A 13,405-nucleotide genomic window follows, 5' to 3' on the forward strand; every position below is an offset into this window, starting at 1 on the left:
CCATTCATTTTATGTTGGATGCCGGGCATTGCCATACACAGGTTGTTCCCAGGTTTATATAATAACTTTCTCTTGCTGAATTGAAGATCAATTGTGTGTTTAGGTTTACTTCTATAAAGGCAGTGGTCCTCTGGTCTGCTGTAAAGTGTTCTAGTCATGAAAATTTTTAAAGTTTAAAATTAAATTGAAGTTAAACCATTAACAGAAATGGTTTATAATTTACTACTGTAGAAAACTTTTAACATTTAGTTTGGTTATTAGAATTCATATTTTAATAATTGACTCTGAAGAGAATTTGTTAGATGAAATAAGTGATTTTAGAAGCTGTGTTCTAGCCACACAGGTTATATAGTAGTATGTGGCGTTGGAAGGTGAAATAAAAGAGATATATATCTAAGTTAGAGTTGAAAAGCAACTTAAGATTTTTTGGTGACAGTTGAAAGATTTGTCAATATGTAATTTATAAGTTTGAAACGTAAAACTTTTTAATACTATTTTATCAATAATGGTAATAGAGAATAGGCTATGAAATATAATTTTGATATTTTCAAGTTTAGAAAATAGTTCTATAAATTTGAATATATGATGGAGGTCGTGTGGTTAGCACCATGTCACATTACAGCATTGTAGACTTCCTCCCATTGCCTTTTTCAAAGCTTTAATTTGCTTTTTAAAAAGATTATTTTTTTCAAATGAAAAGCAGGTAGATGTGAGTTCTGATTTCTTCCATCTCTTGCCTCACATGAGGATTATAAATAAGATGAAGCAATTTAAAAGCTATAAATACTCATATATAAAATTATAGTAGAATTTTCCCAGGATTAGGCTCCATAGATTTCTCCTAGGGTATTCGTCTGGCAGTGCCTTAGAATTGAAAGTATCCTGTGACAAGGCTTTTATGTGTTACTTTAGTAACTAAATTCTCTTGAGTAAGGATGGAAGATGGGTATTACTTGTGTTGAATTTTGCGTTATAACTAGAGTGCATTGTGACCATTTCTGCTTATGCATTTTTGAAGCTCTCAGGCAGCTCTTTATAGTCTTTAATGTGCATGTGAATTCTCTGGGGCTCTGGTTAAAATACAGATTCTGATTCAGCAGGTCTGGGGAGGCCCTGAGAGTCTGCACTTGAGAAGTGTTCTCCAGGGATGCTGGCACTGCTTGGTCCTTGAACTAAACAGGATTCTAAGAGTCATACATCATTGGAACTCTACTGTTTGGCTTAAAAATCATGTCTTGCTCTTTCTCAACATCCTCCTCACCTCAAAAGAAAGTCTCATTATGTCTAGGTTTGTGCTTTTCAAAAATTGGCTGTTAATGGCCATGTCCTTTTCTTTTTTAAATAGCAAAACATCGAATTGCTCATAAACCTCACTCCAAACCAAAAACTTCAGATATTTTTGAAGCAGAATTTGCAAATGACCTAAAATCCAAGGATCTGCTTGCTGATAAGGAACTGTGGGATCGACTTGAAGAACTAGAGAGACAAGAAGAATTGCTGGGTGAAATTGATATTGATAGGTACCTAATGACAAATTTCGTTACACACATTTCCTTATAAAATATGTGCCCATTGAATAAAATACAGAAAAGCACATTATACTAAAATATCAATAACCCTACCACTCTAAGGCAAATATTAATTCTCTAGAATATCTTCCTTTAGGTCAATGTGTTCATGCACATGCCCCATACATATGTGTGTAATAGAAATACTTAAAATCAATATACTTGTTTCTTATTATAAGATTTCAGCCATATTTTGTATAATAAATTAAGATACCAGATATTTATAATTATGGATACTTTACGTATTACATTTTAAATGAGTTATTTTTTTACTGTAGTTAAGATAATGTAGTATGTTTGAATGACTTGTTAAAAAGAAAAATAATGCTTCAGTTTAAGTTTGTGGCTATAAAGTGTTTATCCTTGCTTTCCTTTGCAAACTTTTTTGCTTATTGAGCATATAGTTTGTAATCTGGGCTTCCCTGGTGACTCAGTGGTAAAGAATCTGCCTGCAAAGCAGGAGATGCGGGTTTGATCCCTGGGTCGAGAAAATCCCCTGTAGAAGGAAATGGCAACTCACTCCAGTATTCTTGCTTGGAGAATCCCAGGGACAGAGGAGCCTGGTGGGCTATAGTCCATGAAGTTACCAAAGAGTCTGACATAACTTAGCAACTAAGCAACAACAGAATTTGTCATCTGGTCAAGTAGTTATAAGTATGAAAAGCTTGACCCAGTTACCGTTTGAGATGCACAGTGGTGCTTACTCGGAATTGTCAGAGTGCTTAGTGAAAGGTGTTACTGTATTATTTTACTTAAATGGTATGCAGAGTTAGTTACTGTGAAAAATAAGACACAAAGAGTATTATTTTCACTACAATTTCAGCTGTACTTAGGTCTTTTTAATTAACTGATACTGTTTCATTTTTGTAAATCAGTTTTGAATCTTGTGATTTTCTTCCTTGTGATTCTTTTTCAATTTTTGCATGATGTTTCCATTCTATTGCATTTCTGGTTTTGTTATTTTTATAAGGTCCTTGAATTCTTTGTAGAATGAAGCATGGGAAATGTGTATGTAGGTGTATAAATCATGTACATATGTAGAAGTCTTAGTTTAAAAATTATAACAATACATGCTTATAAAATACTTTGATTATGAAAATAGAAAATTAGAATATTTACAATTCTGTGACTATAATTTCTGGTCTTCAAATAGAGATAACATTCTCTGTGAATTTTGTGCTAATTTATGATTGTATTATTTTATTGTATTTTATTTTATATGACTAATATCTTCCTTGCAAAGATGAAAAAATATTCTACTTATGTTTGAATAGCTACAGTATAGAATTAGCATAGAAACCATTTTTTCATTCATTTCAAAACATTTTTATTAACCTAGAAATCTAGTTTAAAAATATTCTATGCAAAACCTTATTTTTTACCCATTGAAATTAACTGAAAAAATCCTAATGTATTTGTTTGACCTTGTTTTGTTTTTCTTTACTGTTAGTAGTAAGCCTGATACTGTGATTGCAAATGGAGAAGATATGTCCTCTGAAGAGGAAAAGGAAGATCAGAACATAAATGTGAATATAATGCATCAAGTAACAGACTCTCTCACCCTCAGCAATTGTTATAACAGTCTTACAAATTCAGAACTCTTCAATGGTCAAGTGAATAGTCCATTGAACTATTCAGTGAATGGTTCAAATTCTTACCACAGTAATGAAGATGATGATGATGATGATGATGATGGTGGTGGTGATAATGAAAATGACCATGATACCTTAGGGGTTGAAGATAATTCTATACCAACAATATATTTTTCTCACACTGTTGAACCTAAGAGGGTTTGTATACTTTTAACTTTACTAATTTTTTCATATGATTTGAATATTAATGATCATCTACAAAGCTCTTTAAAAGAACAGTAGTAACAGGGATTAATATTGTTGATAATACCAAACAAGAAAACCATCTTTTGCCTCTTGTTATGACCAGTTTTATCTGAAAGAGAAAAAGAAAAAAGTCTAGATAGTTAGCTGGTATTGGTCTGTTCCCTTGAAGCCACAGTACAATTTGAAATTTGGTGGTCGGGAAGGAGATCAAATGAGTATTTGGGTATATTTATGATGAAAGTAACTGGCATTAGTTAAATTTTTAATTATATCAGGTTGTTTCTGTGTGAGCATATAATGAATAGGAGCATGACGAGCAAAAAGGAAAAATTTATCAGGAAATAAAAATTCGTTCCATTTCTCACAAAGTAAATATAAGCATCTCTGGGTATTCAGGACTTTATAGAGTTTTGGTATTTTAGAGCTGGGGGTTACTAGAGCGAGAGCTTCTAATACAGCTTTTCTTAGTATCAAAAGACTTTTTGTTCCCTCTTTACTTATTGTAGAATCCCCAGTTTTTAAATCCCAGATCAAAGCAGGTTGGATCTCACTGAAGGAAGGACCTTAAACTCATTCCCTTGCTCTCTTGGCCTCATAATACTGCTTTAAGGAGCCACTGGGAATTTCATCTTTCTAATTTGTCTTTCTCAAGGAAACTTAAGGCATAGAAGACCATAGAGTGAGTTAGTAATAAAACAGGGACCCTTTTGTTTTAATTTAGTGCCTTGCTTTTTTCTTTTTCTTTTTTTTAGCTATAAGCTACCCTTGTAGGGGTTGCCTGTATCAAAGTTAACGGTCTGTGGTTATCAGTCTTAAGTGCCTGTGATTATTATTTAATGAAACATATTTAAACCATATTTACTATTTCTTAGGTCCTTTTAAGTGTTCCCTACTCTAATGTGAAGTGAAATAATTATATGGTTTTTTAAAATATATATTCCCATACTTCAGACTAAAAGAACATCTTGTGAATTCTTTGGAAAAAATTGACCTATTACCAGAAAAAAAATTATGTTTTGTGGTTTTCTTTTCAAGCTTTAAGTTGGTTTTCATTTAGATAAAGCAGGAAGAATAAATAATATTTACAGGAATGTTGTGGGGAAGAACAGTCATTAATATGGAAAGATGGTATAAATGCCGAGTAGGGATAGAAGAATAATGTGTTAATCCTGAATAGCTTTGATTTTATTTTTTTGATCCTTAAATTTTTAAAAATTAGAGGTATTTAAAAATTTTAAATAGTTAAGCATTATCTCATATTGTTTTTATGACTTAAATTTTATATTCTTACTGAGTATTTATTTTGTGTTAATTGTGCTCTTTGTTTTGAAATGCATAATTTAAGCCAAAAACTTATATCAAAGTAATGGGTGATGTGAAAGCTTATGATAATCTAGCATTTAGTTTGTATGTATTTTGCTTTTTGTATAATAATAGTTGCTGATGACTAGAATGGTCATTTAAAACTAGTCCCCAACCTTTTTTGGCACCAGGGACTGGTTTCATGGAAGACAGGTTTTCCATGGATGGGGCTGGATGGGGGGGAGTGATTTGGGGATGATTTAAGTGCATTACGTTTATTATGCTGCTGCTGATATGACAGGAAGCCGAGCTCAGGAAGTAGTGTGAGCGATGGGGAGCAGCTATAAATACAGATGAAGCTTCGCTTGCTCGCCTGCTGCTTATCTCCTACTGTGCAGCCCAGTTCCTAGCAGGCCACAGACTGATACCAGTCCGTGGCCCAGGGTTTGGGGACCCATGATTCAAGAAGTAATGCTGTAGAAGTATGATAAAGTAAGGACTTTTTAGGTCTTAACTGATAATGCACATGATTTCAGTGTCAAAATATGTAAACTGCCTCTATTACTATTATTTCCTTAATTGTAGAGTTTATTGGTTTTAGTGTTGACCTTAATTTCTCAAAAGGATAGTGATTTTTTTGCTGTGAAATTTTTAGGTCCGTATAAATACTGGAAAAAATACCACCTTAAAATTCAGTGAAAAAAAAGAAGAAGCCAAGCGTAAGCGAAAGAACAGTTCTGGCAGTGGTCATTCTCCCCAAGAGCTGCCTATGATCAGGACTCCTGCTGACATTTACAAGTGAGTGGTATTCATAGACAGCAGAGCAGTCTGCTCTTCCCTACTCCCTTTTTGCAACTGAGTATTTACAGGAAAAGGTTGCTCGTAACACAAAGTCTCTCACTGGAAAGTGAGGTATTTTGATAAGAGTTAGCTCTGTGTTTTAAAGGCTCTCACAGGAGCTGCTGAGCCCCAACGCAGTTTCCCAGTTCAAAGCAAGTAGAATATTGCTCGGTGTTTTTGCACTTCCCCTCTTCACTAGTGCTTTTAAAACATTCCCAATCTGGTCAAAAATTGTATGTTAACTTTAGAAATGAAAGTCTGTGTTTCTGGTGTGCTGGGGCAGCACTTTGCTACCAAACCTTTGGCAGTGCTTAGTTAGCCATGTGGTTTACCTTTTCACAGAGTCTACGTACGCGCTTTGACTTTTTTGTTGTAATGTTTGCTGAGAAAGCTGTCATTTGAAAATACTATTTTCATGACCCTTATTTGTAAAATAGTGAAAATTGCTAAATGACTTCAAAAATATATGTACATTTTTTTGTACAAAACAATCATGCTGTTGTCACCCAGAACATGCTTATAAATAAACTGCTGTATTTTATTGGGTCAAAAAATTATACTTTTTAGAAATATTGATAATATAAGGTGTCATTTGAGGCCACAAAATTACTGTGATAGTGAAAATTTTGGATATGTTTGAATAAAATATTTTAAATTAATTTCTGGAAAAGACTTTTTAAAAAACCATTATAAATTTATCATGTTTTATGTTGACTGAAGAGTGTATATATAATTTTTGTATTTTAGGGTCTTTGTTGATATCGTGAATGGAGAATATGTCCCTCGTAAGTCAATCCTGAAGTCTCGAAGTAGAGAGAACAGTGTTTGCAGTGATACCAGTGAAAGCAGTGCTGCTGATTTTGATGATAGACGGGGAGTTTTAAGAAGCGTTAGCTGTGAAGAGGCTGCTTGTAGTGATGCTAGTGAGAGCATTTTGGAAGAAGAACAACAAGAAAATCATCAAAAGAAACCTTTGCCTTTATCAGTAACACCTGAGGTTTGTGGAGATCTTTAATTCTTCATTTCATAAAGTATCTTGGAGAGTTAAAAAGGTAGTGGTAGCTCCATTTCAAAGGGATATGCAACTTCAAACTTTCCCCATTGTACATAGTTATTTTGGGAGTTGAAAAGACTTAAAAAATTGTAGCTGCTGTATCTTCCAGATGTGGTCTATGAATGATTAATCTTATTGTCTTTAAATTATTTTACTTTGTATAGCTATTTATTGACATTAATTGACAGAGTAATGGCATTGTTTATTTTGTAGCTTCTTTGGTTTATACATATATTTAGTTTCAGAAGTCATAGAGCCTAATTAATCATGGGCTTGTAATTTTTCTGGTAATTAATAATTTATAAAAGTCCTTAGCAGCTCCAGTGTTCTTGCCTGGAGAATCCCAGGCAGAGGAGCCTGGTGGGCTACAGTCCATGGGGTCTCAAACAGTCGGGCATGACTGAAGCGACTTAGCACAGCACACAGTCCTTAGCAAAAACAATATAGGTATTCAGATAAAATAGTGTGAAATTTTTTGGTAACAGAGTATTACCACTCTTGAAGTTCTATTTCTGTGAAATAGGAATTTTAATGTATCTTAATTAGAATATGTATTTCATTTTTGGTTAGAAAATTGTTTGTTTTTGGCCACGCTGTGTGGCTTGTGGGATCTTAGTTCTCCAAACCAGGGATCCAACCCATGTCCCCTGCAGTGGAAGCATGGAGTCTTAATCACTGCACCAATAGAAAAGTCTCATGGCTAGAAAATAATTTAGCAGCTTTTTAAAAATAAATTCCACTAGACCAGACTTATAGCCAATGTTATAAAATTAAAATAGTTCAGGTAGCAGATTATGTGCATGGCTGTGTGCACACTCAGTCCCTCAGTGGTGTCTGACTCTTTGCAACCCTGTGGACTGAAGCCTGCCAGGCTCCTCTGTCCATGGGATTTTACTGGCAAGAAAACTGGAGTGGGTTGCCATTTCCTCATCTAGCAGATCTTCCCGACCCAAGGGACGAACCTGCGTCTCCTGCATGGCAGGCGGATTCTTTTTTACCACTGAGGCACTGGGGAGGCCCAACAGATTATACTTTTCTCTTTTAAATGCTTTGGTAGAGTTAAAGAAGAAAATAAGTACATATGACAGATAATTATCTATAGTTCTTCTGTATTTTGGCTTGTGCCAGTGAAATTTTTAACTCTTGGAAGTTATGGAACCATTTTACAGTCTAGTGAGAGCTGTAGATCCTCCCCTCAGAAAAATGAGTGCACACATACACTGTTACCCACCATGTTACACACAGTTTTGTGTATGGGGAAAAGAGTGATACTGGGAGATATCAAAATAAGAATGTTATGGTTTCCATTATTCCCACACTTGATTTTTTTATTCTTGTGTTTAGTGGGTATTTCAGATTTTAATTTAAAAAGTATTTGGGAAGACTGGGGAACTCAGGCCCTTATCAAACTGATAATACCCATTTGAGTATATGACAAAGACATATTAAAATATTTATCTTTGTATATGAGTAAACATACGTAAAACTTCTGTTGCTTGTGCTAAATGTCCCTAGGTGGTACAAATGATACTAAATAGTAATTGGCAATCGAGAGATCATTAGTATTTAGGTACAGTTTGTATGATTAGAATATTCTCCTTCTCTTCTCCCAATATAATTATCTCATTTGACCTGGAGAAGTATCTTATTTAATAGTCTTCCATACTGTTAGAAAAACAAGTGATAGACTTTTGCTGTTTTTAAGTATCTAAAAATTAGGTTTTAGTAAGGAGTTAATGTATCATGATATAGTTAGAATTCAAGTCTAGAGTTTATTTTCATTTCATCCTATTTAATAGCTTTGCATTTTGTATTGAACTGTTACAGTTAGCATCTAGATGCTATAAATTTTTTAATATCAAAATAAATAGTTCATGATTATGGAAAGTACTTTGAAAGATATTTTTCCATATCTTTAAATGTTAAAATATTCTTTTTCAAGAGCATTTTTTGTATAATAAGGAGGCTCTGTACTCATCATGATAAAATAGAGTTTTTAGAAAAGTAGACTTTGAATTCCCTTTAAAAAGCTGTACTCCACGCAGGGTCTCACAGTAGTGTGGGAGGGTCAGGGCATTCTTGGTTCTCCTTTGGTGGGGCAAGCTGGAGCAGATTGGCTTTTTAAACTACTCAAGTGATACATTGTCTTAACTGATTTGTTCACTTGGTAGACAAAGGAGAGTAAAATATACTTGACAGTTTGCGTGTCAAATGTGTGTCAAATTTAAGTTTGTACATAATGAGTTTTTAGAAGATGAAAGTAAGGAGATTCCAAATACTAGAAATGTTTAAAAAAAATCATAGCAACTTGATTTTGATGGATCTCTCCCTAGAAAGATATAGAAAAGACCTGTCTTTGGTTTTATTTCCATCATTTTGTACACAGTATACACATTTATACATACATTTTGTACACATTATATATACACTACAGTAGACAAAAAGAAAAAATGTCCAGCAAATAGGGGGTTGAAATAAAAGAATAATTTTTGTGGTGTCTTGTTTTCTGTTATTTATTGCATTAAAATTTGAGGTAGACAATTATTTCCACTGGCACCAGCACTTTTAATTTTCTGTTTCCACTGACCTCAAATAAAATTGAGGCAAGATGCAATAAAATAATCAAATAATTGCGTAAGTGGACACCACCTAAGAGATGTCACTGCGGCTGAAACTAGGCTGTAGGCTTGCAGGCAGCATGGCCACCATAGGATAGCTCATTCATCAGTTGGTGTTTGACGCTGTAATAGAATTTTTAATTTTAATACATTATTTTTCACAGCATGATCTGGATATAAATGGAATGAATGTATGAAAGTTGAGGACCTTTTATTTACCCATTTTTTGAAAATTCCACATGAACATGTTTTTTACATTTTGGTTTCTTAACATGTGTACTGTTAAACATCTACTTATATTTGGTGATATAATTAAGATACTTTTTAATGGTACTTGATTTCTATGAGCAATGTGTATTTTGTTGTTGTAGTTTTGTGTATCAGAAAATCTAATGAAAAGAAATGTCTGATTGGCAGTGCAATGCAGGATAAAGATTTTGTAGGCATCTTATTTGTGTTTTGTTATCATAATCTGATTTTGTTGTCTTTTAGGCTTTTTCTGGAACTGTAATAGAAAAAGAGTTTTTGTCACCCTCCTTAACACCACACCCAGCCATGGCTCATCCTGTGCTACCCACCATTCCAGAACGAAAAGAAGTTCTGTCAGAAGTATCAGAAGGAACTACGAAGAGGGTTTCAAAGTTCAAAGCTGCCAGACTGCAGCAGAAAAACTAGGGCCTGCCTAGGAAGTGGGAGTTTACATCCTAAAACCTAGTTTTGCAAGTGTTTAGAAAATGTATAGCAAAATATGTTACATGTAATTTGAAATAAGGCATCCTGAGTAAATTTGGCAGCAAGTTCTGTTACTCTTATCAGTGGTATTAAAAAGAAATCAAAGTAAATATTTAAATACTTTTAATTTTCAGCTTGTTTTGTTAATTCTCTGAATACCATCAACACTCATTGTTTAGGTTTGCTGTGTCATACAGTGGCAGCATTTTGAATTATTTTTCATAGAATGCCGTTCATATGTGTTGTTTTTGTGTTTCAAACTAAATACTGGCAGTTTTGTTCCAGCTGCGATATTGTGCACACCATATGGACCATTTTAAAGAAACTTTTAAAATTTCAAATAGATTCAACAATTATATTACTTTCTTTACCCTTTTAAAGGCACTTTAAAAAAAAAATCTACTTCTTGTAGGTTTTGCAGCTAGGTGGCTATTTAAAAAATCTGTCCCTGTTTGACTGACTGTTATTCTATAACCTCTATGGTAGAAAGCTCCATGTACCCAACAGAAAGTTTCTTTGGTTGAAAGAACGGTATTTTGTAAAACTTTTTTTTTTTAAGTAAAAATTTTATGAAACTTGGTCTCTAAAATGTTGTCAACTTTATGATTCAGAATTCAATATAAAAATGTCTTTCATATATATGCTACATGCACCGTACAGTGGATCCTTGAATTCTTATGATTCCCTAGGCAATTCTCCCCTAGTGTGTGCAGTTTTAAGTGACATTTTATTTTGGGAGAGAAGGAAAAGTTGTCTAGATGATAGAAATACATAAGCAAATTTTCTTAAGTCAGAAATTTTATGTTTTAATCTTCTGAACATTTTCGTTCTTTAAGGTTACTTTCCTACTAGTAAATAATTGAATAACATATTTACTTTTGGCAGAACTCCTTAAAATAAAGAGAAATTTATTCTAACATTGAAAATTACACTTGGAAGTGTTAATCATTAGCTTGATGCATGCTAAAATGTAGCTTTTAAAAAGCATTCTGCATTAGTACTAAAATAGCCATCAATGCCAGTCCACCCTCTATTCATGGCTAAATATTTAAAGGTTATTTATAGCTTCTTTAATGAATTCTTACTTAAACAAAGTGAAATTATGTCCTAGAAAAGTAGAAGCTATTTGTAACTAGAGCAGCACAACTGTAAAAATTTTATGAATGTGTATCTTAGTAATAAGGGGATGAGCCTGAATCCCCACAAGTTAATGGAAAATTCAGAATAGAGAACAGATTTTAAAAGATTGCCTAAAAATATAGATTTTTTTCTTCAGTAAATTTTGATCAACTGTATATATTTTTAGTTGAAAACTTTTTCTCTCAGCCCACCCCCCCCCCCCCCAAAAAAAATAACCAAGAGTATAATCCCATGCACACAAAAGAGCCCACAGTTCTAGCTGCTTGTCAGGTGAGCCTTCCTCTGATTTTCCCCGAGAAACAGACTTCATTACGGGGTTACTGTGGTGGTCTTTACAGACATGTAATTTCAAGAGTACTGTCATTAAATAATTTTTCATGTTTTTCAACTTCCTCTTGAGCCTGTTGTTGTTTATGTAGTTTATATTTCTTCTTGCAAGTAGATGTTTTCCATCGTGGAACAAAATGGTAGTAGAAACAAAGAAGTGTTAGATTTTTTGTTGAAGACCGAATGAAGGAGTGTTGCCCCATTTCATAGCTTCAGTCTTAAAACAGAGTTTCAAATTGTAACTTAACCATATACCTTTATTTTTTATGGTTAAATTCAGTATTCAATATGATAAAATGAAATTGGTCTTAAGTGTTCTCTTTTAAATCATTGTAAAATACAACAGACTTAATTTTTTTTTAACTTTTAATTTTGAACTAATTTTAGATCTACAGAAAATTTGGCCAAAAATAGTAGATTTCCCATATACCCCCTCATCTAGCTTCTCCTAAAGTCATTTCATCTTGTATGGCCAAAATACAATTATTAAAACCAAGAAATTCACTTTAGTACAATACTATTAACTAATTTGCAGATCTTATTTGAATTTCACCCACTTTGCATTCAGCATTATTACTGTGATGTTTGCCTAATAGTGGTTTTCTGTTTTGCCCATTCTTTCAACATTTATTTCTTTGAATTCTTTTGTGATGAAAATCTGTCATTCACCTCCCTGACCCCTGTTCCATTTATTAATTCATTTCTTTATATCAGTATGGACTTGGATATTCTGTTCAATGAGTCAAAATCCAATTATCATTATTTTGTTGACTCAAAGTTTCTACCTTTGACCTTTAGGAACTCCTTTGAGTTGACTCCTGAATTCTTTGAACAAGTCTCCATCTCTTTTTGAACACTCTTTCTGACATCACAAAATGTTATAGGCATATCTTGTGTTTTTCCTGCCCTAGCCTTGGAACTGGAGAAGGCAATGGCACCCCACTCCAGTACTCTTGCCTGGAAAATCCCCTGGACGGAGGAGCCTGGTAGGCTACAGTCCATGGGGTGACTGAGCGACTTCATTTTCACTTTTCACTTTCACACGTTAGAGAAGGAAATGGCAACCCACTGCAGTGTTCTTACCTGGAGAATCCCAGGGATGGGGGAGCCTGGTGGGCTGCCGTCTCTGGGGTCGCACAGAGTCGGACACGACTGAAGTGACTTAGCAGCAGCAGCAGCAGCAGCCTTGGAACAATAACCACTTCTCCAAAGAGCCCTTGATCCTTTTGTTGGACAATGGTGTTTAAAAACCAACATCTTCTCATGTAGGTGTGTATATTACCATTTTGATATTGTTGTTTCTAGGCTCTTTTAACAGGTGTAGGAAGTTTTGTTATTAACTAATGTACATATATATGTTTGTCTGCTTACGTACATTAAAAAATGTAAGTTTATACAGATACTTCCTGACTTTAAGAACACAGGGTTCATTTTAGTTTTTTTTTATTTATGACTTCTTTCTTCAATAGTGAGAAATCTAGCTTTTATTATATATAATATGTTTACTTATTTTTAAAATATCTAATACAGTTGCCCCTTGAACAGCTCTGAGGTTGGGGCACTGACTATCCCCACAGTCAAAAATTGGCATGTAACTTTACAGCTGTCTGTAGTACTGTGGTACATATCTCCTGAAGAGAAAAAACCCAGCATGTGAGTGAGCAGGCACAGTTCACACCCATGTTGTTCAAAGGTCAACTGTTGACCCTAATCCCCAGGAGAAAAACATTTACTAAATATATCTCATTATTTATGTTCAGTTCTTTTTAAGTATCAGTCAAGAAACTTTTCTGAGGTTCTTTTTCTTTCTCATTCCCTTTATTGTGATCTTTCATATATAAAGGAGTTAGGTTCATTTGTTAGTGTTTGTGTTCCAGTTTGAATTCTCCTCATATTGTGGTTGGGTTTAATGGTTTATTTGGGATGTGTATGAAGGTTATACGAAACATTAATGTGGTTCTAAGAGTCACAGCTATATGAAAAGAT

The 13,405-nt window shown here is 33.8% G+C and overlaps 1 protein-coding gene across 2 annotated transcripts in view; it reads left to right on the top strand.

The window, feature by feature from the left end:
- URI1 (URI1 prefoldin like chaperone) overlaps positions 1-13,014 on the top strand; it is a 64,504-nt gene extending 51,490 nt beyond the window's left edge. The window contains exons 7-11 of one of the 2 annotated variants that reach the window (XM_065925718.1): positions 1,346-1,520; positions 3,019-3,358; positions 5,364-5,506; positions 6,296-6,545; positions 9,713-13,014. In XM_065925718.1, coding sequence (XP_065781790.1) covers positions 1,346-1,520; positions 3,019-3,358; positions 5,364-5,506; positions 6,296-6,545; positions 9,713-9,895 — 1,091 coding nt within the window. In that variant the 3' untranslated portion in view covers positions 9,896-13,014. The remainder of the gene's footprint in view (positions 1-1,345; positions 1,521-3,018; positions 3,359-5,363; positions 5,507-6,295; positions 6,546-9,712) is intronic. The other variant, XM_065925720.1, reaches the window with a different exon arrangement.
- The last annotated feature ends 391 nt before the right edge of the window (positions 13,015-13,405 follow it).

This window comes from Muntiacus reevesi, chromosome 2 (genome assembly GCF_963930625.1).
Source record: "Muntiacus reevesi chromosome 2, mMunRee1.1, whole genome shotgun sequence".
Classification (NCBI taxonomy): domain Eukaryota; kingdom Metazoa; phylum Chordata; class Mammalia; order Artiodactyla; family Cervidae; genus Muntiacus; species Muntiacus reevesi.